The sequence below is a fragment of the Pelodiscus sinensis genome, chromosome 4, assembly GCF_052426305.1.
Source record: "Pelodiscus sinensis isolate ZL-2025 chromosome 4, ASM5242630v1, whole genome shotgun sequence".
Classification (NCBI taxonomy): domain Eukaryota; kingdom Metazoa; phylum Chordata; order Testudines; family Trionychidae; genus Pelodiscus; species Pelodiscus sinensis.
The window spans coordinates 53,397,099-53,423,994 of NC_143055.1; the positions used below are offsets into that span (position 1 = coordinate 53,397,099).

General features: G+C 44.1%; 1 protein-coding gene across 1 annotated transcript in view; it reads right to left on the bottom strand.

Moving 5' to 3' along the window:
• Nucleotides 1-26,896, bottom strand: part of SGCZ (sarcoglycan zeta) — an 820,580-nt gene that overhangs the window by 194,192 nt on the left and 599,492 nt on the right. The window contains exon 3 of the mRNA XM_075930376.2: nt 7,102-7,203. Coding sequence (XP_075786491.1) covers nt 7,102-7,203 — 102 coding nt within the window. The remainder of the gene's footprint in view (nt 1-7,101; nt 7,204-26,896) is intronic.

Here is a 26,896-nt window from a genome sequence, read left to right on the forward strand (position 1 = left end):
GGCTGGAATGATTTAGTTGGGATTGGCCTAACTCTAAATTCTAACTCCAAAATACAAATTCAATACTGACAGTTTGAACACTGTTGCTCTTATTGGAATGGTGTTTTGTCACAGATTCCATAGCAAGTGGCACTGGAGCCTTTATTATCACCCATCAAACCTTTTCTTTTCCCATTTTCAGCTTTATTTTCAGATTTTTTTTTTTTAGGTTGCAGTATTTTATTTCTTTATTTTTTGACAAAACACTTGTATTGTAATACATAACTTCCAAACATTTTGACAGCAGGAATTAGGGGACTTAATGTGTAAAATTAGAACAATTCCCTACACATAAAGGGCTCGTCTACACTGGCCCCTTTTCCGGAAGGGGCATGTAAATTTCACCAGTCGTCGTAGGGAAATCCGCGGGGGATTTAAATATCCCCCGCGGCATTTAAATAAAAATGTCCGCCGCTTTTTTCCGGCTTTTACAAAAGAGCGTCTACACTGGCCCCGATCCTCCGGAAAAAGCGCCCTTTTCCGGAGGCTCTTATTCCTTCCTTCAAAGTAGGAATAAGAGCCTCCGGAAAAGGGTGCTTTTTCCGGAGGATCGGGGCCAGTGTAGACGCTCTTTTCCGGCTTTTTTAAAAGCCGGAAAAAAGCGGCGGAATTTTTATTTAAATGCCGCGGGGGATACTTAAATCCCCCGCGGATTTCCCTACGACGACTGGTGAAATTTACATGCCCCTTCCGGAAAGGGGCCAGTGTAGACGTAGCCAAAGAGAAAAACATACACATAATGTAGTTTGAAGTATCCTCAAATTTAGGATTTCCAAGAAGAAGTATATGATTCTTTATGAAAGGTTCACCGTGTATTTTCTTTCCCTAGATCAGTGCCACAGTCATAATGCTTCTAGTATACTGGAAGTTATTGCATAAAGTCCCAGGGGTACAAAGTCAGTTAAAGAAGTTTACACAAAAAAAACATATCAAGAGCACAGCTGATTCACAAGGGTCCTTTGCCTGTGGTTATGAACTTCTTACAGCCTTTCAGAATCTTATAGCTAGATAAATAAAGCAACTTTCTCAGGTTAAAAACAAGAAAAAGTTTGTATTAGCTGCAGTTAGAATTAAGAACCAGATATCAGTTCAAACAAATGAAATATGTATATTTTAAATATATATGTTTTGAATATAATGTTGTTTGTATACTTTCTTGAAACTTTCCTTTCTTCAGGTATCAAGGTCCACAGAATGATGGGTATGAGAATATCCTTGAAAATCCTTATTCAATTACTTTTAAGTACCTTTGCAGACCATTGTGATAAATGCAAAGTTTATATATTAATGTGAACCAGAATCAGAATTGTATGCATCTTCTCTTGGGAAAAGATGGAATGTGAACTGTAGGAAGCATTATGAACTTCAAAGGACTGTACTGAACAATGCGCCAGTTTTGAACAAATAGCAGGGAATCTCTAGTTGGAGGTGAAAGCAAAACTCCAGCCTTTTGAAGCTATGCCCTGAGGAGAGGAACATTGTCTATTGATTACCTATTCTCAGTGTTGCAGAATTAAAGGCCCCAAATATATAAAGAACAAGCAAATCTATTCATGGGTGTACCGAGGCTTAACTAAAGCTGTTATGAATGTGTAACTACAGAAAAAGAGTCTCTGTAAAACTTGAAGGACTGACTCGTAGAGCTCTTGTTGGAGTTGAAGGCAATCTCTGTAGGCTTATTTGCATGCCTGTGAGTTCTTTTTATTGTTTTAATGTTTTCTCTGTAATAATTTCACTTTAATAATGTGTGCATTTGCTTAGAAGTAGCTGAGAGTAAACTTATAACCATCAGCAACTATCTGGTCATAGCCTTCAAAGAGAAATCAAAGTTCCCAGTGTCTATTCAGGCAGTCTAACTTGCTAGGAATATCTCAGTATAGTCAGAAACGTGTGCAGCCTGGGGATAAAAAACAGCCCTGTGAGATGGGAGAGAAATGCAAGTCTCCACCCAAGATACATGACAACTGAGAAACTGGGAACTCAGAGTGGGTGCCCCTAGGGAACCAAGAGGAGGAAGACAGGTGCAGTTGGCCTGAACTGCAACACACACATTTCCTACAATTAATTTTCAGACTGGGCAAAAATATTTTCTTATCAATTGTCTCAGCTCAAGTACTAACATCAACCAACCACATTTCACAATCTACCTTCTTCTATGGGAAATTAGTAAATGTGAGAAAAGAGAAGATATTTGCATCTCAGTCCTTTTATGGGTTCCATTTTCAGTAGTACGGAAAATAAATCAGCAACATAAAAGCTCATAAACTCCTCAGTTTCAGTTACATCTTTTACTCCCTGATGTACAATACTTACACTCTTAATATTATTTCACCATGGGTTATAGTATCTCTGGGGAAAAAAGTAGAGGTACTCATTGTCCTGCTTTATCATCCTTCTCATATTTTAATGTTTTGTATTAATAATATGATAATAGATAATATACACAATATTTTCCCAAGAAAACTGGAACACTTACGGATTAAAATCACAAGGAAAATGTGAGTAACCTTACAATTTTTCATTTGCAGAATTCCCTGTTTGCTCTTTTCAACAGATGGCTAAGATTTAAAATAAACAATTATTCTTCAAGTATTTTCTTTTTTTGCATGTGCAAAGTCTATTTAAAGGGGAAATACGAAATTCATATATATAGTTTAAGTAATAATTCCTCTGTGGGATCTGGGATGAGTCTCCAATCAGCTGCTTATATTTGCGCTATAAAACTTAGAACTTAAGACAATATTCTGATAAAAATCATTTATAGAAGCTGAATATTATTAAATCTGGAAAATACTGGAGATTTCTTGTTCCATCTATATAGAAAGTTAATCAAGAGGAAGGAAAGAAAATAAACAATAATAATAAATTCTATATTATTTCAGTCTAAAGATCAAGTATTGTTTATTAATCACTTTCAAGTATCAGAAACAAATACCAATAATGGAAAACATGAAGAAATTTACCTTTGGGGAATATTTTGAAGACCTTTTCCTACGACATCACAAATAAAGACTGTGAGGAAGTTGATACCATTATAATGTGTTTATCTATTTTTTCTTTTTATTATGTTTATTAAGGTTCTACAGCTGTGATTTGATGTTCTCTGTAAATAATTACTTGCTGTCAAAAAAGTCAGAAATCTATGCATACCAGAAGGAAAATAAGTGTATGAGACTCATATGTTAACCACCACTATAGAAGTATCACTGTTTTCCCACCCCACTCCACAAAAACCCAACAGTGTTGTTAAGTAGATTTAAATTGTGTTAAATCCCTCTTCCTGCCATCAACAAAAAAATCTCAATTATTACTTTCAAATGATGGCATTTACTATATCTATGGTCCAGACAATGAAGCATGCTGGTTCTGAATGTTCAGGATAAAGGTTAACCTGGTAAGAAGGTCTCAAAATAATGCAAATACTCCTCATTAGCTAATTGCAGAACTAAAAAAAAACCATTATGCATTTCCAGCCTTAGTACAGCTCCAGAAGTATCTTTCACCCTCCCCAAAAACTCCCATCCCTATTTGTACATCCACAACTATATTCTTAGGACTATGAGCAGCCTCCATTATTTATAAGTGCTAGGAAGTGTTAAGTAAGCACTGGTTCCAAATATAGATTTGAGTACCCCAAACCCTTGCCAGACAGTAAAGCTACAGCTATCCTCTTCTTCCCCTTTTTCTTTTAAGAGAACTTGCTCCCAGTCCTACCTTTCTCCAGCCCACATCAGCCATTTTACATTTTGTCTATTTCTCCTCCTTTTGGTACACAGGGAGACTATGTAGTCTTATGTGTGCACCAATCTTCCATAGGACTTGCTCATATGAGCAAAGTTAAGCATACGCTTAACAGCATTAAAATTAAGGGTAGAACTCGCATCAATGTCACTGTAGCAATGATGTCTCCTATTGATTTCATTTGGGCTACATAACATACGAATGGCCATATGATGTCAGATCCATGGTCCATCTAGTCTATTATCCTATCTTCTGATGTTACACAGTGCTAGATGCTTCACAGGAGACGATCAAAGAAGCCAATTGTTTAGTGATCCAGACCCTGTCGTCCAGACCCAGCTTCTGATAATCAGAGATTAATGGATACTGGGAACAAGGAACTGTGTCTCTGACCTTGTCGGCTAATAGCACCTATTCCACCCTAAACTTATCTAAGGGTATGTCTACCCTGCAAGCTTACTTCAGAAAAAGCTATTACAGAAGATATCTCCCGGAACAGCTTATTTCAAAATAGAGCTTGCACATTACAGGAAAGCCTCAAAATTAGTCTGAGGCAGGCTCCCCTAATGTGGACACACTATTTCCATTCAGAGCCCCAGGAGGCACTGGGGAGGAATAACTTAGAATTGCTTTGGTGAGGAGCCATTTCAACATAGCAACAGTGGAGCATCCACACACACCCTCTTCCGAAAGAGCTTTTTCCTTCGAAGTAGGAATAAGATCCTCTGGAAAAGGGCACTTTTTCCGGAGGATCGGGGCCAGTGTAGACCCTCTTTTCCGGCTTTTCTAAAAGCCGGAAAAAAGCGGCGGACATTTTTATTTAAATGCCCCCGCGGATTTCCCTATTACGATCTCTGAAATTAACATGCCCCTTTCGGAAAAGGGGCCAGTGTAGACGAGCCCTTAGAGTATTAGTGATTTACTTTTTTATTTCCATAAATAACAAAAAAAGCTAAAGCTAACTTTAGTGTATCAGATATCAAGTTACAATTTTTAGAAAAAGAATCTTGAGAGGCTCTTTGTGCTTTTCTATAGTGTGAAACTTTGAAATAAAGTATTTAAGGGAACAAATTCCTCCCATAGATGCACATATTATCATCTATTAGAGGCCACAACATGACCTATTCCCCATAGAGAACTCTAATACAATATATAGAGATAATTTATGTAAGCTTAATATTTTTGGTTCTATCATGATCTAAATCAGAGCATTGATATTTGCATTTCTAAATATACTCCGCTACTTTGTTACTGAAGGTTTGCTTATAGATGTTACATTAATTATCTCTTCCTATTTTTAGCAAACTTTTCTTAAGGAATATTTTCCAAAAACCAAGCCTTAATGGACCAAGCTGATTGTGAATAGAAAAGTCTAAGACGATTATCTATCTAATAAGGTGATCAAAACATGACTCTGTTTTGACATATAGACAGATTGATAAAGTGTTAATGATATTTCAGCTAGCAGGCAAACACAACTCTTTGGGGTTTTTTTTTGGTTGGTTGGTTGGTTGATTAGTTTTTTTTTTTTTTTTTACAGATAAAAGAAAACAGAGAATTTAATTGTCCATTTCAATTAATTATTTTTTTAAAAAGTAAGTGTTGCTAGATGTTGGTTGCATTTGTGTGTTCACAATGAGTTTTGTCCCAGCTATGCAAAGATTTCATTTCCCGATGCCCACAGATCCACTCAGTAGCAAAGGTACCCTGTCAGGTTTATTGTTGAGAAAGCATAGTCCTCACACTCTGCATCAATGGTTTCAGTTACTCTAGCACATGTATAGCCATGATAGTGGACACAGCTCAGTGAATGGTGGGACTTTCCATTCCTTCCTTGTTTGGCCAAAATACACTGCCTCTGAGACCCCACTTTTTGTAGGGATACAAACAAGTTATTTATTGCTCCTTTGATGTAATTAGTTATCACCCCTTTAGTTTACACATTAGATCAAAACATCTCTATCCATCATATTGACGTATTAACTTTATTTTTGGAGGGAGGGTGTCAGTGTGTCCTATCATTTTGGGGGACTGTTTGTACCACACTTAGTATTGGGGTATTCTAGTTCCACCCTACTGGAATGTGCTTGCATGAGTGCCTAATACTTCTTAGGAATGCATCTATTCTTGCAATGCCAGCCCTGTTCTTTCCAGTTTGTGTGGGCCTCCATGCAGGCAGGGAGAGCCTGACTTCCCACAGCCTGCCTTTTGCTAACTTTGCTTTATGTTAGCAGGGCCTCACTAACTACTCTAGTTCAGGCTTCAGACCTCATAACAAGACTCCCATACCAGACCTCATTTCTCAGGTTCTCTCTACTAAATTAAGGTTATAATCATGTAGGAAAAAATAGCAAGGTACCAGTTATAAATTTAAATTGCAAGCTTATTGGTTCTCATGATACATTTTCATACATACATGATTTTTTCTACTGCCTATTGAGGTCAAATAATTTTTTGAGGGAAATTTAATAACATAAAAATGTTTTTAATACCTCTTCATTCCTGTCAACATTTGCTCTATGCATATTAAAAGTCTCTGTACTTCATTAACTAAAATACATTTTAACATTCCTTTCTGATTGTAGGTTAGCATTTGTATAGCAGTGAAATCTTAATAGAATTCAAGTATTGAAAGGCTTTTTTTAAATATATCTAGAAGAGCTACAACCCAGTATGACACAATTGAGATGAGCTGAATTGAACTTTTGAATATATAATGTCTTGATTTAACTATTTTTCCTATAATGGCCTGCTGTTAAGTGATAAAACAATTACATTTTTAGCAATATTACAAATGGGTTGCTTAGAAAAATCTCTAACCTAGTGTACATTATCCAGTTTTAATGAAATTCCCTGTACCTCATAAAAATATAACACTAGCTACAGCTGGAAGGTACTCAGGTTGAGCTACTTAAATAGATATAAAACTGTTCATTCTTTTCATTACATTTTGCAGAACTTGTATTGCTGGGTTCACATCCAATTAGGAAAATCAAATGTTCTATTCACAATGCTGAGCTCCCTCTCCTGAAGATTAACATACTTATTTTGTTTTCTCACATAGATGAGGGATAAGGACACTTTTTGAGTCAAAGCACAGGAACACAAAGCTTCAGATAAAAGTGAATTAAATTTAAGTGTTAGATCTTGCCTGCACTCATAAACCTTTTACTTCCCTATAGTGCTTTCTCTAAAGTATTCTCTAAACAAACCTCCCTTGAATTCCAGTTTAGAGGGTGCGGAAACTCTCATCTGGATTTTCAGGTGGAAGAAATTAATTTGAATGATCTGTAAATAAACCCAAAGATGTCAAGCTCCTACCTTTCGGGAATGTATTTCTTTCACATACAAGGGAAGTAGAAATTCAGATATGCCTTCAAGTCGAATTCCTTTTTTGGTGACTCTCAGATTCCCCATTCCATCCTACAAATAACAACATATATATTTCACTTTTGGAAGTAACCACTGTGTAGAAATAAAAACCATTCAAGCCCAAAGTTTAGAAGCACTGAATGCTAAGAATGCTGAAGAAGGAAGTGAGGTGACAAAGACTCTCAGAATACACAAAGGTGCTTGAGAGAGCAAAAATGTCATGCATGTGTGGATAACAACAATTCATTCCACCTTTCAAAAGCTGCAAAAACATTTAAATATTAAAAAACAGTCATCTAATAGGTTCGCTAGCTTAAAGATAAACATTTCTTTCACAATCACTAGTCAAAGTCTGTGCTGGGTCTGTGTGAGCAGAAGGATGATGGTTTTTGAAGTCCCCTGAAAATTCCAGACACATATCAGTTCTGAGTAAAAATCAAAGATGGTAACAAAGAGGATCTATATTTAACATTCTATCAGATATGAAGAGGCAGTCTACACTTGAATTGACGGCAAATCCTGCTCTTTCTTTTGTAGTCCTCTAGCAAAGCTAATGCTATTCCACTGAGCAAAGGCTAGGCCAGGATTTGGGGAGAAAAGCAAAGTATGATCCCTGCATGCTACCACTCACTACAGAACTGAAGTCAGCTTCATCAGCCCTAACTTTATAAGGATGCATTATCCATGTACTGCTAGCATTTCTTTTCTGGGAACACAAGAGACAGGGAGACTGCTCAAGACACAGCAGATAGAGAAGCATCCATGGAGCAGCATTGTAACTGTACACTGATATCTGCAGAAGCAGCATTCACCAAAACATATTTTAGCAACTGGGATTATGAAATCTTAGCTGGGATAAACTTTGCCCTATCTGAGTATGTGTATTTTATTTTCCCCCTATTTTCTTTTAAACCATGTTGTTATTTAAGTACAACTTGAATTACAGTAATACAATGGAAAGAGCCTGCTCCGCTTACTTAGAGCAAAATTCCCAGTGGTTTCACTGTCAACAAAATTGGGGCAAAATCAATAATCTCTAATGTGCGGAAAGGAAGCATCAAAAGATAGCTGCTGAATCTGTGTATGCTACATGCTTTTCATCAGGCTTCTCAGGACACATTCTGAAATATATAAAGAGGACTTATTGGAATAAAAGAATGCTGTCATAAATATGTACATATGTAACAGAGCCTGGATCCTGTGTCCACTTTTGAGGACCTATAAGGATCATGGAAACAAAAGAATATGCATGGCTGAGACATCCCAAGCTGCTGATGACATTACAGAGTAAGAACGATGCCTCAAGCTTGGCACCCCACCATGCACCATGGGAAAATACTCCGCAGGGCTCCTCACAGTCAGCAGGCCACAGAATGGGTACTTTGAATACTGAGATATAACCAGTGGGGCAACACCACAGCAATCCAATAGGCTAAAATCCCATGTCCACATCAACCACTTCTCAAACTAGAAAGCACTGGCTGCAGGCATGCTACACAGAAGCTTCCACAAATTAAGCTTTGCCCCTCAAGCCCAAGACCTCATGCTCATATTATACTTGAACTTGAGCCCTTAGAAAAATACAATGAGGAGTCCTGTGGCATCATAGAGACTAAATTATTTATTTGGGTAAAAGGTTTTGAGGGTAAAACCCACTTCATAAATTGGAGTGGAAGTTACAGAATCTTGAGTATATATAAGCAGGACTTGAGTATATATAAGCAGGGCTTGACCACTCGCTTGTGGTGAGTAGATTACACCCCGGAAGAGCCGGCACGGAGTGATCTGCACATGCGCAGAATGATCTGCGCATGCGCAGAGCGCAGAACCGCATGGCTGGCGAGCAGGGCTCGCCTCCGTTTGGCGAGCCCTGTATATAAGGAAAAAGTTGCTTCTTTTAATGAAGCTAATCAAGTTAGGTTAGGAATAGGTCGTTCACAACATTTAGTGGGTAGATGTGACCATTCAGAAAAGGTAAATTGCCCTTATAGTACGTTAACAAGTTGAGACCCTTATGTTACATACACAAGTTCTCTGGACATTCAGTAATAGATTTGAAAGTAGCCATCCTTCTACAAAAGAATTTCAAAAAACTAGTTACAAAGGGAGACAGATGAACTGGAGTTCATTTGCAAATTCAACACTCTCAATTTAGGATTGAATGATGATCTCAATTGGTTAACACATTACAAAAGCAATTTCCCCTCTCTGGATAGTCACATCTCCACACCAAATGCTGTGAATCTTTAAAACTCTTATTTATTTATACATTCACATGGTTTTAAAACACTAAATATAATTTGCATAATTTACTTTCATTGTGACACACTATAATCAAAATGTCAGACACATATTCCACTACTGTTTTTTAAACCAAGAAAGTTAGTTTGCTTCTATTAGTAACTGTTTATTGTAAATATTACATTCAGGGTTGTGGTAGCCATGTTTGTTCCAGAATTCAGAAACACAAGGGCTACGTCTACACTGGCCCCTTTTCCGGAAGGGGCATGTAAATTTCACTAGTCGTCGTAGGGAAATCCGCGGGGGATTTAAATATCCCCCGCGGCATTTAAATAAAAATGTCCGCCGCTTTTTTCCGGCTTTTAAAAAAGCCGGAAAAGAGCGTCTAGACTGGCCCCGATCCTCCGGAAAAAGCGCCCTTTTCCAGAGGCTCTTATTTCAAAGTAGGAATAAGAGCCTCCGGAAAAGGGCACTTTTTCCGGAGGATCGGGGCCAGTCTAGACGCTCTTTTCCGGCTTTTTTAAAAGCCGGAAAAAAGCGGCGGACATTTTTATTTAAATGCCGCGGGGGATATTTAAATCCCCCGCGGATTTCCCTACGACGACTAGTGAAATTTACATGCCCCTTCCGGAAAAGTGGCCAGTGTAGACGTAGCCAAGGTGGATATGGTAAAAATCTTTTATTTGGACTAACTTGAAGAAATAGCTGTAATAATATTGTAAGTACAGTAGGCTTCCGATAATCTGGAACCTATGGGACCTAGGTGGTGCCGGATTATGAGGAGGTACTATAAAATGGTTATATATATACTGTATACATTATATACTGTATATAAAGTGTTCTTAACCCTTTTTATTGTACATACTGTATGCAGTATACTATAATGTTTTAGTTTTTTTAAGCCTTCTTTACCCTTTTTGCTCAGCTCAGCTGCTGCCGCTGTAACCTTGTGACTCATTTTTTGCCGAAGCTCACTCACTAGGCTCTTGCCATTTTGATGTCGGACTATCAGGAGTGCCGGACTCTTGGATGCCAGACTATTGGAGTTTTACTGTATTAGTAATTCAATCACAAAAAAATTAGTAAAGAATTTTGGCCCCAGTCCTGAGGCACTTGTAGCCACCATCAGCCCAAGGCAACCCTAGAGCTGGAGAATGCAAGAGATACACACAATAGTCCTACAAAAAATAAGGTATCTCTGTTTCAGTATTGTGTTGCACCTGGTTCTATGAAACATTAAGGATTCATTCCAATGAGAGCACCATATATACACAGGTATCAGGTGATTACTAATTAAATTACCCATGCCTATTGCTGAACATCTACCTCCAACCATCCTGGAGATAGGGACAAACTGTATTGACCAACTTCATGTGGCCCAAACAAAAGTAATTTGAAATGGACAGTGAACACAGGCAACACAGGGACTGACAGAGGGTCAGACAGAGGCAAAGAGCTGCAGATGCGTAGTCTACCTCACTCTGCTCCAATATGAGGTATGTATATGTGAGCTTAGGGTTGCCACATTAGAAGTACAAAGAACTGAGATACCTGGTTTGATCTGGGCCCATAAAACTTCACAGCAGGCAGTGTGCACTGAATAATTTTGCAGATTTCCCAGGATAACTACTTTAAAAAGGGGATAATCCCAGGAAAACTTGGCCAAGTAGCAACCAATCATACCTGACACAAGAGTGGAGACATCTAAATCTGATATGAAAAATTAGGATTTGGATAAGACAGTATGGGGTGCTATAGTTTTTGTTATTATTGTTGTCTTAATCCTTTACCTCTGTCTGTTATATTCCTATGGATAAAAAAAAAAGATATTTTGCTTTGAGCAAGTTGTTCTTAATCATTGCAATTTCACACTGTTCACAGTTCCTAATGGGGAAGCCTATTGCAGGGGCCAAACTGCAGATCAATTTGTTCACAGCCAGAGAACAGCAGTCCTGTGACCAGGTGACTCAGTGTAATAGTGGAGTGAACTTCAGGCACGGATTCTACTTGAGGAAAGTTTAAGCCTATCACTTGGAAAGGGTGCCCTCAGAGAGGGACTAAGCAAGGGGTCAAAGTTGTAGTTAACCTTTCAAAACAACAAGTAGCCCTGTGGCACATTAGTCTCTACTTAGTGCCAAAGTACTACACTTTGTTTTTAAAGTTACAGAGTAACACGGCTACACCTCTGAGACTGTTCAACTTATAACATAACAATGACATAAAGCAACTCCATCCCTTATCTATGGCTAGTGCAGAATCCATATCTACAGCAACCATGAGCCCTGCTGTTCCCCAACTACATATTGGACTGTTGGGGCTGTTCACAATCCCTGGTGCAAGATCAAGCAGCACTCGGATTGCTTTATCTTGAAAGATTTGTGTGGTCAAGAGAGGGCCCAAGAATAGGGGAGTGCAAACGGGAATTAAAGACCTTGAATACTTACCTGCCTCCTGATCTCAGGTATGGGCTTTTGGGGCCTTTGTAGTTCCAGAAACACATCAGAAATCTTAGTTTTTACAAGGATTACAAAGAACACCAATTCTTCTTATCTCTACCTCCCACCACCTTCAAACACCATGCTATTCAGGGTTTTTTTTTTTTCTTTCAGAGAATGCCAAGTAATGGGATGGCCACAAGTAGAAGATTATAAGATAAAACCCATATAGAGAGGTATTCAGGTGGAGGAATGTCTCTTAATTTAGATCAATTCATTATGAAACAAATTTAACACTTGAAATTAAACCATAAGTGACACACTGCACTTCTGGTACAATTCCAGGAATAAAGAAACATTGATTATAAGACACTAATGAAGAAATTAAACTAGAACCAACTGTGGGGTGCTTGTAAAAAAATATCTATTTTATTATACCAGTTGTGAAGAACTATCCATCCCACCTGATTCTCTTTGTTTGTTTCCTGGCCATCAACAGAAAGAGAGAGATTTCAATTACTTTCCCCACATCCATTGCTATCTGGCATCAACTGGCACCCCTCAATCTTCCCTTTCCAGATGAACACAATTTGGTCTGTGATGAAGAGTGCTCAATTTGAGTCAGTATTAACACCCATTCAATGTTATAGCCCTTATAACAAACAGTTACTGCAATGAGAGCTAAGCAAATAGCTGATTTTTTCAGTTTGGTAGCCAGACTGGAAAAAAAAATCTCCAGATCACACTAAATATTTTATTAAATAAGAAAGTGTACAAATCTCACATAAGCCAGCAGCGGGATTCAAGAGTATGCATTGTACCAGAATGCATTGTACCAGAAACTAACTTTATTCTAATTGATAAAATTTCAGCTTAATGGTGTCCCATTAATAGACATACAAACCTAATATCTAAATTGAATTGAAAAACTTGTATTTGAGGGATAAAAATTCAGTTAACATCCAGAGATAAAACTTAAGAGAATGATGTCATATAGACTATGTCAGATATTCTTTATTAATCTCTCTCTATGGCTAATTGTTGTATGCAGAGGCCAGCAAGCACCAAGTGATGCCGAATACAATATTAATATTAATATTAATATTTCCCCAGTATTTCACTGCTCAAGGCCTTTACATTGTACCCAACTTAGATGTAACCCAATATCCATGTTATCAAACATGGTTCACTTGAATTTCGAGATACATTTTTAGCATTGCATATTGTTGTCCACGACAATAGCACTGAGGGCAGGCAGACTGTATGACTTCTTAAGATAGATAGGCTTTCCCACAATTAAACCCAAATCATCAACCCTTTCCTCAGACAAGTCCTTACTAATCCCAAGGTCTGTTCTGGACTACCTTCAATACTATGGTTCTCACTGGCTTCACCAGGCTACCAATACCCTTGGTTTACCCCAATCTCCATGCTGTCCCTGAATCCACCTTCTTTCACCCTCTGATCATGTTAAATACAAGAGAGAGACTTCTGTGTGCACTCACTTCTCACTGCTTACGAACAGCCTCAGGGGAAAATAAATGGTTCTCTCTCACATATGCAAGAGGTCAGATATGGACAAAATTTAGCGGTTATTACAGCCTGTAGGATAAATTGTATGTGTGAGAGAAAACAGTGTTACTGGAAACCCAAGACTTGTAATTCCCAGGAATCTGTGATTTCACAACTGCTAGATCTAAACTGTATACATCAATTTAAGATGTATTTCATATTATATGCATATTATGTATACTACTATGCAACTAGTAATTTAACTATGAACAATGAAGTCTCTCAAAGAAACCTGGTAAGAATACAAATACATAACTAAACAGAGAAATTAACATTAAAGCAAGGTCTTACACTAAAAAAAAGTTGTACAAAATGATACTGTGGGGTTCAACATCAGTTACACATCTGAAGCTTCATGCCCTAAAGTTCAAGGTTATAAGACCTCTATATTAAAAACTATAGCAATTAAAGTTTTGTATGCTTCCTTTCATATCTTGATGGTGCTTTATGTTATTGTTTACATCTGCTTTCTTTTTGTTTTTAAATAAATAAGGAATGACGCTAAAAATTTCACAGTTTGTCCTTCACTCAGGTGTATTCTTAACAAAGAGGGATAAAACACCTATGGCCTCTGAATATTAATTGTTAAAGCATTGGTTTTAAACAATGATTGTTAAAGTGGAGAAGGGAAAAAAATGAAAAGAAATTATTCCAATATGGGTAGAGATTCAGCATTGAATGAATAAAGGAAATGAAAGCGAAGAATGGATCTCACAAATGTATTTGCACCTTTCTACAATCAGCGCCATAAATTATTTTTGTTTGAGGTTTCCTTTTCTCACATTCTCCAAATAATCAGTGCAAGTTATTTGAAATTGTTCAGGCTATCTTTCAACTCTTCGTCAATGATATTAGCTGCTTTTATGATCCAATTTCACCCTTACACAATCCATGATCTTTATGTAGTAAATATGAATTTGATCAACTACACAAACAAGCACAGTACTGCTAATGCATCTCTTGATTGAATCCTAAAGTTCAGAATGTTAGTATAACTATGTAATAATAATACTTTACCAAAGCATTATTCCAAACACAACCCTCTATTGTTTGGTACTTAGTGCATATCAACGGATATGCTTTGGCACCACTAGAAGGCATGAATCATCTGCATGAAACCTCCAGATGCCTTGTCTGGAGTCTAATGTATGTGATGAATCATCTTAAATTGAATTGAAAGTGATGCCTTCTTTCTTGCCAAGCTGTGGTACTTGACAAATTCAATTCTATTACTTGTTGACATTTAAGTCTCTCTCCACCTTATTTTTAAATTCACTAATTGTGTTGTTAAATAGACCTACTGCAAGATTCTGTAATTAAATGTTTTCTCTGTGTGCTACCGAAAAGGAAACCTGAGAAGGGCTCCTGAATACAGAAGGAAGAACATACACAACTGCTAGATCTAGACTTTAGAAATCAATATCGGAAACAATAAAAATTAACACAGGCCTGATATGCCTGAGAATAACACAGACTTGGGATTCCAGTAAGACTGTTTTCTCTCTCACATACGATTTATCCTACAGGATGGCATAACTGCTAAATTTTGTCCATATCTGAGCTCTTGCACATGTGAGAGATAACCACTTATTTTCCCTTGAGGCTGTTCATAAGCCATAAGAAGTAAGTGCATACAGAAGCCTCTCTCTTGTATTTAACAGAATCAGAGGGTGAAAGAAGGTAGATCCAGGGACAGTATGGAGATTGGGGTAAACCAAGGGTATTGAGAGCCTGGCAAAGCCAGCCAAGGACCATAGTATTGAAGGAAGTCAGGAGTAGAACTTGGGATTGGAGTATAAGGTCTTGTCTGAGGAAAGGGTGAATGATTTTGGTTTAATTGTGGGAAAGCCTATCCATCTTCAGGAGTCACACAGTCTGCCTTCCCTCAATGCTAGTGCCATATACTGGTGTCTGGAAATATCAATTGCAAGAAAATCTTCCCAGCCCCAGTAGTCCTGCTAGTCTACCGAAATATCTGAGAGACACGAGAAATGCTTGAGTGCTATGTCTAACGAATGCCCTGGGCTTGAACTGAGAAAGGAGGAAGATAGGATAGTAATATAATTTCTCATTTTAGATACTTGAAACACTCTCTGACAATATTGGTGGGGAGAGGGGAAATGGAAAAAAATTATTGTTATTTGGCTTTATCTGTGATATCTTTGATCTGGAATCAGAGACCTGCCTACCACATAGCATACAAAGAGTATATTTCTGATATTACTGTTTAAAGTGAACTCTTGGGTTATTTTGTTCCCATTCATGCTCCATGGTATGTTATTTTCATTTTACCAAACCTTAAATTCAAAAAATTAAGCAATTTCAATGGCTGTTGCTAGCTGGAGAAGAATGAGCCTAATTAAAAGGTGTAAGGTGGCATAAACTTAGTCTTTTATCCTCACATTTGAAATAAAATGAGATGCATTGATTATTACACCTTTTCTGATTTAGGGAGGTCATAATAGTTTACCAGTACAAGCAGTTGATCAGACAATTCTTGATTTCAAGGAGATTATTGCTTCTAGCAGAAAGAATAATCAGCCACCCTTGTTTGAGACTTTTTATTTTAAAGTAAAATCAGTTTTTTGGACAAATGATCAGCTCAAGCTTCTGATTTTTTGCACCTATAGCATCTTGCATCAGGAGCTGGGCTCTGAGACAATCCTTTCATGTTGGCAAATATTTACTTCTATTTATAACCCTGGCAAATTCTGGCAGCAGCAAGGTTTCCTGGTGAGGTTATCAACCTGCCCTGGGCAGGCCTGCTCCTGATTCTGTATCACATTGCTAAGAAAACCAGATGCACGTGGTCTCAGACTGAAATATTTGGCAAGAGCAGTGCCAGTAAGAGAAAATGAAGCTTTTGGGGCCTTCTGCTTCTGAAAGAGTGAGTGTGGAGGTGGGAGTTAGGGGACAAAGATAGAGTGACAGACAATACTACTTTAAATGAAGTGATAAAGATGGGTGCTTTTCAAATTCCACCCCCTTGATCAGGGCCGGACTGAGTCATTCTGGCGCCCCGGGAAGACAGTTTAATTGCGCCCTGGGTTGGGGGAGGGCACATGTGCAGCGCAGCCCCTTCCCGGCACGAGGGGTGGGCATGCTGAGCTGGTGGCAGCAGGATGCATGTGCCCAGCCGCCCCCACACCCCGTCCGGCGGCCCGCCCCGCACTCAGCCCACGATCGCGCTGTCCCTCCTGGGCGCCACCCAGGGAGCGCGGCGGCACTGCGGGGCCTGTTCCCTGGCCGCGGCCCGGATAACGGGCGGCGCGGCGGAGGCGGGGCTACGTCCGGACAGCAACGTAGGGCAGGGGCGGAGCCTCGGCGACGTGACGGCTGACGTCACCGGGCACACGCGCACGGCGGGGGCGGAGCCTGGTGACGTGGCGCATTGCGCCGCCCGGGCCGGACGCTGGCGGGGAATTCAAAAGGGGGAGGGAGCAGAAGGAAAAGGGGGAGAGCCCGGGGGAGCGAGGAGGAGAGGAGGGAGACGGAGAGCGAGTGGAGGAGGAAGGAGCGGACAAGGAGGAGAGAGCGGAGGCGGGAGAAAGAGCGGAGGAGGAGAGGAGAGGGGAACAGAGGAGGAAGGAGGCACAGGGCACTGGAGGAGAGGCACGCAGCACGAGGAGGAGGGGAGCGGAGGAGCACAAGCGGTGAGAGGGACGTCAAAAGGGGGGCAAACAGATTCACGGCGGGGAGCAGGACGGGCTCCCGCGTTACACGTGGTGGAGAATGTGGGTAATGAACTCTAGATAAAAGCGCACAATCCCAAAACAACTCACCAAAAAAAAAAAAAAAAAAAAAAAACCACGGGTGGAGGAGGTTACGGTGTAACAGGACGCACAGCCGAGTAGAACCGCGACTGGGCGCAACGAGGAGCCATGGACGCGGCCGACGTGTTCAAATGGCTGACGGACAATCAACACCAGCAGCAGCAACAGCAGACGGCCCTCCTCCAGCAGTTGGCCACGCAGCATCGGGAGCAGCAGGCCCAACTACTACGTGACGTGACGGAGCAGTTCCGGACGCAACAGGACCACTGGGTGAGACAGTGGGAAAATGCGGGCCGGGGGCCAGCCCCAGCGGTCGTGGGGGAAGGGGCGGAGGGTGGGGCCCTAGCCCAGCTCCCCGTAAGATTGACTAAAATGGGCCCTGCCGACGATCCCGAGGCCTTTCTGGTCACCTTCGAAAGAGTAGCCACAGCCGCCTGGTGGCCAGAACAACATTGGGCTACGCTACTAGCTCCGTACCTTACCGGCCCAGCTCAGCTGGCCTATCGGAGCCTAGATCCACGAGATGCCCTACATTATTACAAAGTGAAAGAGGCAGTCCTGGACCAGCTAGGGGTCACCCCCGAGACCTATAGACAGCGGTTCCGGCAAGAAAAATACACCCCGGGGGCCCGCCCGCGAGCTGTGGCACAACGGCTCAGGGAGGCATGTTGGCGCTGGTTAGAACCCGAGCAGCGGTCAGGACCCCAGGTAGCGGAGAAGGTGGTCCTGGAGCAGTTTATACACATCCTTCCGGGCGAGGGGCAGCGGTGGGTGAGACGGCACCACCCTACGTCTCTGGCCGACGCGGTAACCCTAATGGAGGACTATATGTCGGCCGAGGGGGGCCGGGAAGGGCCCGGGTCCCAAGGGGAACACTCCAGCGGGGCAGCAAGGGAGACCAGACCCCCGCCCCAGCAAGGGGAGACAAGGGGACCGGGTGCCCCCCCCAGCCCCGGCCGCGGTGGCGGCAGACGCCTAGCGCCGGTGTGGAGCCGCCCTGTGAGGGAGGAGCCAATCCCCCGCCCAGCTGCCCTGGAAGAGCGGAAGATCAACCCACCCCCGGCACGGGGTCCCGGGGGAGCGTGCTACCAATGCGGCCAAGAGGGACACTTCAAGCGGGACTGCCCGCTGATGGACTGCTCCTTCACGCAGATAATGACAGGGCAGATCAGGTCGGGGCCCCAACCCACGGGAAGGATATTACGTCAGGTGGAGGTAGAGGGCCAGGTAGTCACCGCCCTCGTGGACTCAGGTTGCGGTCAGACCCTGGTCCGGGCTGACCTAGTTTCCCCCAGGGAGCCCCGGGGGCCCCCCCGTGTTCGTCCAATGCGTACACGGACGCGTCGAGCCATACCCCGCTGTCTGGGTGCGCTTGAAGGATGGGGGCTCGGAAGGGAGGGCCTACGTCGCCCTTGTACCGGGACTAATATATCCCGTGCTCCTTGGAAGAGACTGGAGCGGGTTCGGGCAGGCCCTCCGGGAGTGACAGGGAGATCAAGCCGCATTGGCCGGGGAGGATGCAGAGGCCCCAACGAGGGAGCCGGGAACTAGGGCCGGGGAGGACCCGACCGACATAGAGGGTGAGTGGTCCCCCGACTTCGTCCGGGAACAGAGGGAGGACCCCCTCCTGCAGCAAGCATGGGAGAACGCGACCACCGGGGCGGAGGGAGAAAGGGGCTACCCACGCTTTGAGATCCAAGACAACCGCCTATACAGGATCACCGAGGGACGAGAGGACGGGGAGGTGATCACGCAGCTGGTCGTACCGAAGCTACATCACAGGCGGCTGTTGGACCTGGCCCACAGCAACCCCTGGGGCGGGCACCTAGGGTATGAGAAAACGGTGCAGCGCCTATTGCAGCGGTTCTATTGGCCTGGCATATACCGGGCGGCTAAAGACTTTTGCGAATCTTGCCCAGAATGCCAGAGAATGGGACCAGGGAGGGTAACCAAGGCCCCGCTCGTGGCAATGCCGGTGATAGATGTCCCATTCCAGAGGATCGCCATGGACCTGGTAGGACCTTTGGAGCGGACGAAGAACCGGTACCAGTATATCCTTGTGGTAGTGGACTACGCAACCCGCTACCCCGAGGCCGTACCCCTTCGGAACGCTACCGCCCCCACGCTCGCGAACGAACTGATTAAGATCTTCTCACGAGTAGGCATACCAGGAGAAATCCTCACCGACCAAGGGACGAACTTCACCTCGGCGCTCATGAGGGAACTGTGCCGCCTGCTGAGGGTAAAGACCTTGAGGACATCGGTCTACCACCCGCAAACCGACGGGCTCGTGGAGCGGTTCAATCGGACACTCAAGGGGATGCTCCGGAAATTCGTGGAAGAGGAACCTAAGGAGTGGGACCGAGCCCTGCCGGCACTCCTGTTTGCAATAAGGGAAGTACCCCAAGCCTCCACAGGGTTCTCCCCATTCGAGCTCCTGTATGGTAGGCAGCCCAGGGGGATCCTGGATATAGTGAGAGAGGCCTGGGAGGCGCAGGAGACCTGAGTACAAGGGACAGTACAGTACGTCCTGAGGCTCAGGGAAAGGCTACGTCGGGTAGGCGAGTTCGCCAAACGCAACCTGGAGGAGGCGCAGGGGAAGCAGGCCCGCTACTATAACCAGAATGCCCGGTTGCGCACCTTTCAGCCCGGGGATAGGGTTCTCCTCCTGTTGCCCGAACAATCCTCAAAACTGTTAGCTAGTTGGCAGGGCCCCTTCGAGGTGATCAGGAGAGTCGGGGACGTGAACTATGAGATTAGGATGCCCGGGAAACGGAAGACAACCAACATTTATCACGTCAACCTGCTTAAAGCATGGCGGTCCCGGGAGGCCCTGGCGGGGTGGGGCTCAGAACCGAGGGAAGGAGAGGTGGCCGCACGGCCCCACCTGGGCCTAGGCCTCACCCCAGGGCAGAGCAGGGGACTACAAGAAACCTTGTGGAGGTTCTCTCAGGTCCTGACAGAGACGCCAGGACGGACCGACCTGGTCCAGCACCCCATCGTGACCACACCCGGTCGCCCCGTGAGGGAGCCGGTCAGGCCACTGCCCAGGAAACTGTGGGGGACGGTACGTGACGAGGTGGACAAGATGCTGCGGTGGGAGGTGATCGAAGAATCCCGCAGCGCGTGGAGAAGCCCCATCGTACTGGTCCCTAAGAAGGATGGCACCACCCGATTCTGCATCGATTTCAGGAAGGTCAACGCGGTGTCTGTGTTCGATGCCTACCCAATGCCGAGGATAGATGAGTTGTTGGAGCGGCTGGGGAATGCCCGCTACTTGTCCACTATCGACCTATCGAAAGGGTACTGGCAAATCCCACTGACGGAGGAGGCCCGCGAGAAAACCGCATTCTCCACGCCGTTCGGCCTATACCAATTTAAACGGATGCCCTTCGGCCTCCATGGCGCCGCTGCCACGTTCCAGAGGCTAATGGACCAAGTGCTCCGGCCTCACGGGGCATACGCAGTGGCCTATATCGACGATATAGTCATCTTCAGCGCAACTTGGACCGAGCACCTGCGGCAAATAGAGGCGGTATTATCCTCCCTTCAGGAAGCCGGGCTCACCGCTAACCCCGCGAAGTGTCAGTTTGGCCAGCGGGAGGTGTCGTACTTGGGGTACACGGTGGAGGGAGGACAGATACGACCCCAAATCGGGAAGATGGAGGCATTACGAAATTATCCCCCCCCCGAGCACGAAGCGCCAGGTCCGGCAGTTTTTGGGGCTCGCCAGTTATTATAGGCGTTTTGTGCCCAACTTCGCGTCCGTGGCAGCCCCATTGACGGACCTAACCAGGAACGCGGCCCCTAAGAGGGTGCGATGGGACCCCGAGTGCGCCCAGGACTTTGAGACTCTAAAGCAGAGGCTAACTCAAGCCCCCGTACTGGCGCAGCCTGACTTTTCCCGCCCATTCATTTTGCAGACGGACGCCTCCGAGCACGGGCTCGGTGCGGTATTGTCCCAGGGGGAAGGAGAGGAAGAACATCCTATAGTATATGTGAGCCGCAAGCTACTCCCGCGGGAGCAGCAGTATTCAACGATAGAGAAAGAGGCTTTGGCGGTTAAGTGGGCTGTTGACATGTTACGATATTATCTCCTAGGCAGTACGTTCACGGTGGTGACCGACCACGCACCCCTCCGGTGGCTCCAGGCTATGAAAGACGCCAACCCCCGCATCCAGAGGTGGTACCTAGCGCTGCAGCCCTACCGGTTTAAAGTGAGCCACCGGGCGGGGAAAGACCACGGGAACGCAGACTTTTTCTCCAGAATACCCGAGGAGACCCCAGAGACACGAGGGGAGCAGCGGGCGAACCTGGAGGGGGAGGTGTGTGATGGGGCGCGCCGCCCCCACACCCCGTCCGGCGGCCCGCCCCGCACTCAGCCCACGATCGCGCTGTCCCTCCTGGGCGCCACCCAGGGAGCGCGGCGGCACTGCGGGGCCTGTTCCCTGGCCGCGGCCCGGATAACGGGCGGCGCGGTGGAGGCGGGGCTACGTCCGGACAGCAACGTAGGGCAGGGGCGGAGCCTCGGCGACGTGACGGCTGACGTCACCGGGCACACGCGCACGGCGGGGGCGGAGCCTGGTGACGTGGCGCATTGCGCTGCCCGGGCCGGACGCCGGCGGGGAATTCAAAAGGGGGAGGGAGCAGAAGGAAAAGGGGGAGAGCCCGGGGGAGCGAGGAGGAGAGGAGGGAGACGGAGAGCGAGTGGAGGAAGGAGCGGACAAGGAGGAGAGAGCGGAGGCGGGAGAAAGAGCGGAGGAGGAGAGGAGAGGGGAACAGAGGAGGAAGGAGGCACAGGGCACTGGAGGAGAGGCACGCAGCACGAGGAGGAGGGGAGCGGAGGAGCACAAGCGGTGAGAGGGACGTCAAAAGGGGGGCAAACAGATTCACGGCGGGGAGCAGGACGGGCTCCCGCGTTACACCGGCTACCACCGCTGGCACACAGCCCGGGGCTACCCAGGGCAGGCCAAACCTGGCCATGCAGGCTCCACGGCTGCGGGGGGAAAAGCATTGCTGGCCAGCACTGGGGGGGGTTAATGTGGCCCCCATCCTGGGCAGCCACTGCAGGGTGGCTGCTGGGAGCTGCTGCAGCCCGCGATCCGGGAGCTGGGTGTGTGGCACTTGATGGCAGCTATAAGGGGCGCTGCGTGCCCGGCTCCCATAGGCTGGTGCCCCAGGCAGCTGCCCGGCTAGAACATGTCTTAATCCAGCCCTGCCCTTGATATCAGGGAAGTTTCAAATAGTCATGGTGTTTTCTATTCGTTATACTCAAAGCCATAAATGGTTAGTTGGTAACATCTAGCAAAAATTATTCATTATATGGAAAATGATAGGAATCAGTCTGAAAAATGCAAATAAATAGAGACAACTAGAGTAAATCCCCTTCTGCAATGTAAGCCAAAAAATGCACTAAACCACATTGATTCTAAAGTTTACTAATTACGTAATCAGTAATTCCTGGTCTACACTAGGGAGTTATTTCAAAATAACTCTTATTTTGAAATAAGCTGAGCATCCACACTACCAAGCCCGTTATTTCAAAATAACGGCCTGGTTATTTTGAAATAGCTCCTGCTTGTCAAAAGGCATGACACTTATTTCAAAACAGTGTTGGTGGAGTGTTGACACTCAGCTGATGCTATTTTGAAATAATTGACCTCCAAAGGCCTCTCTCATCTGCCTTTGTGGCTGCTCTGGCCACACCTCTGATAACTCCACTGCTCCTCTTCTCCTGCAGACTTTAAAGTTGCAGGCAGAAGGAAAAGAGCTCTTGAGTCCTGTAGCCCTGTGCCACACAGCACTCCTTGGAGGAACCATGAGCAATCCCAGCATTCCCTCTGTGCCTCTCCCCGCTCCTTCAGCTGCCTACACATCCATAGCACTCTGTGATTCCCATGGCCAGGAGTGAAAGAGGGTACCAGCCTGGACTGGTGGGGAGATCCTGGATCTCATTGAGTTCTGTAGAAAGGAGACCAACATCCAGGCTCTCCACACCTAGAGGCACAATGCTGAAGTGTGCAGCTGGATGTCTGCCAGCCTTTTGGACAATGGGCACACTAGGACCCTGCATCAGGTCTGCATGAAAATTAAAGAACCCTAGCAGTCTTACACCAAGGCCAGGGAGCAAAGCTGCCACTCTGGGGCAGCACCACACACACCACACACCTTCTACTACTCTGAGCAGCTGGATGCCATCCTGAAGACAGGATTGTGGAGGAGCAACAGCAAGAAAGCCAAGGCACCAGGCCTGCAAGCCAGGAGCTGATTCTCAGCCTGGAACTGCCCCACCACCCAGGATGTCTCCCAGGGCTTAGCCAATTCTGGAGAAGGCACTTCAGGTGAGTTCTATAACTTTCTCTATACACACTCGGGGGCAGGTGACAGGCTGTGCATGGTCCTCACCCGGCCTTCTTAGTCAATGCGCTAACAGCTAATGCGCATGCACGCACCTGGAGTGCCAGTATGGATCATTCAGCCCCATGATACTCTCACACTGAAATCCCTCGCACATGTCAGTTCTTCAACTGAAGCTTCAATGAGGAGTGCTGGGAGCAGGCCACTGACTGCTGACTAGGAGCGGAGGAAGACCATGTGGGAGCAGCTGTCACATCAGTACAAGGCCATGTACTACTCAACAACATCAGTCATGGAGCACATAGCTATGTGTATGGAGCAGGTCACCAGCCATGTCTCTGTCTCCACTCCCCTAACTCCCTGTCCCCACCCCCCAGCTTCTCCTCTTAGCCCCCCAGGTGCTGCCAGGGCCAAACACATGCTGTTGGGCTCTACCAGGAAGCCGAAATCTCCCAAGATACCTAAGGCAAGCATCAGTCCCAGCTCCAACCCTGAGTCCCCCTCCCTCCTACTCCTCTCTCCTTCATTCCATGTTCTTTCCCCTGTCTATCTCCTGTGGTATATCCCAAAATAAAAAAATGACACTAGTTTTTTCAAACAAAAAAAGTGCTTTTTCATTTGGTCTGCAGGGGAGGGAGAGGTGAAAGGCGGGGGGTGGGGAGGGAGGGAAGAAAGGTACACAGAGGCAATGCAGAGACCCCTTATGAGGAGGCCTGTGGGAAGAGTCTCACAGATGGCCTTAGCTGAAACTTCCTCTCAAGGCCTCCCAGATTAGCACAGCCCCCCTCTCCCCTACCCATGTACAGAACCATCAAGTACCCTTTTTGGTTGATAAACTCTGAGGCACAGTGGTCAGAGGCCAGGATGGGGATGTGGGTGCCGTCTATTATCGTGTGAAACCTCCATACAATCCAGTATAATGTGGATGTAAAACATGCAACTTTTTTATTGTAAGTCTTGTAACTTGGCATGTAACTCTCTGGAGTGCCACAGGGGCTTTAAATACAATGAAAGTTCCAATCAGTGTGGATGCACAATTTCTAAATATTTTTGTGCTAATTCAATGCTGCTTTGTAATGTGGAAGTGCTATTTCAAAATAGTTATTTTGGGAGTTATTATTTCAAAGTAAGTTATTTTGAAATAATTTCCTATTGTAGACATGCCATAAGGTGTATAGTTAGCTTTATCGCTTTCTTTATAGGACTCCTCCTGAGATTTTATTGTTTACATTCTTAGAGTAATGAGATGAAGACTTTCATTAATCCAATTTATCAAGCTATCACTTTTTGTGCTAACGGGTGTAAAAAACATGTCCACCTGAGAAAAAGTAAGTGACTTGTTAGATTAAAAATTTGGTCTTTCAAAGCAGGCTGTAGAGGAAAATAAGGTTGCAAATAAAATGAGTTTTGTGCAGATTAAACTCTGAAGCTGTCAAAGATTAAAGGTGCTTGACATTGGATTTTGAAATATATCTAAGGCTACATAAATACACACAGGCAGCTTGGCCATTAGTCTAAATAAGTCTTAATGTCATCCAAGGAAAAGAAGGAATACAACTCACTTCCAAGGACATCATTGTCTAGAACTTGTCTTTAGAATTTTACATGAGGTGCCATTTCTATCTGTACCAACTCAAAGATGAACACAATATATTAAATCAAAATTTGATTCAAAGGCCGGAAAAAAATGAAAGTCACTGACTGCAACAATATTGGGGTTGATTTGTACTCTACAATATGCCTGCATTCATGATCTCCAATCACACTAGATGGGTTTTATCAGAGAACATAGCACCACAGTAGTGTGACGGGAACAAATCAGCATGTTTGGCAGGCATAGAAATTAATTACCAATTTATCTTGCTTGGAAGAATTATTTCTCTCTGTTCACACTATTTTCTGCATTGAAAGCATGAAGTCTCAGTCCCATAATCTTTTATTTTGTGGGACAAATAACAAATTCACTCCAATACATAGAAACAAAGGAGGGGTAAAGTAATATCTTTTACTGGACCAATGGCTGTTGATGAAAGAGACAAGCTTTGGAGCTACACAGGTTCTCTCTCAAGTCTGATTATCTTTCCCAGTCCTGAAGAAGAGCTCTGTGTAGCCTAAAATCGCCTCTTTCAACAGCAGAAATTGGTCCAATAAAAACATTTATTTCACGCACTTTGTCTCATATCCCAGCATTGATACAAGAGCAAGGCATACAAAAATATAGTATAATAATTTAAAATGTTAGTTTTCCCCTTCTATTTTTACCATCTAAAAATGTATCAGAGGCCCCATTTGTCTACTGTTGGTTGTTGACCCCAGATCCATCTGTCATTTCACAGTCTGACTAGTACATATTTTCTTACTGGTAACACTACAGTCAATATTATTCCCATGTTGTTAGCTTAGTGAATTCTCTACACCACATCTCAGATCTCAACCTGCAATTCAAAAGGCAACAATATTAAACCTCATGAATTGGGAACCAAAACATTTATTATACCCTGCCACTAAGATTATCTTGCAATAATTTTGCTGCATTTGAATGACTCTGTCAAGGTTAATAAAGTCCTAAATTACAATTGTATTGAAAATTGTTGGGAAGGAAAGGAAGTCTAATTTACTGAAGCCTATGAAATGGGATTGAGACACTTTAAAGGCAGACATTTTTTCCCTATTATGACAAATGTTTCTGCTCTTGAAAATGAAACAAAGTGAATAATAAAATTCATGGAGTCAATCAAGCTTTTAATACCCACATTCAGGAATTTTTAGTCTTGGGCTGTAAGTAAGTGGGCACAGCTATGTTCTTAAAGGAGTTTTTAAATGGAATTAATGTATATGATTGAAGATCTAAAATGAATATTGAAAACTTAAAAAGAATCAATAAGGTCTTTCTAATGGCAAAAAAATGACAGCACAGTAGTGTTTTCCGCAAAAAAGCCCTGATCGCGAAAATGACGATCGGGGCTTTTTTGCAGAAAAGCACGTCTAGATTGGCCACGGACGCTTTTCCGGAAAAAGTGCTTTTCCAGAAAAGCGTCCTGCCAATCTAGACACACTTTTCCGAAAATGCTTTTAATGGAAAACTTTTCCGTTAAAAGCATTTCCGGAAAATCATGCCAGTGTAGACGTAGCCACACAGTATTGGTTCCTAGAGGAGTTATGATAATCTACTCTTTGGAGTTGCACACAATCCTTGACTCAGAGAGATACAGAACTTGATACAATCTTTTCCTCCATGACATTGCACCATTATACTATCTGTCACAAAATCCATCTCTTGCACACCTAACCATGTCTAAACTTCTCAGATCTTGGAATCACACCCAAGTTAGTAAGCAGGTACACATATCCATTGTTCCCCGGGCA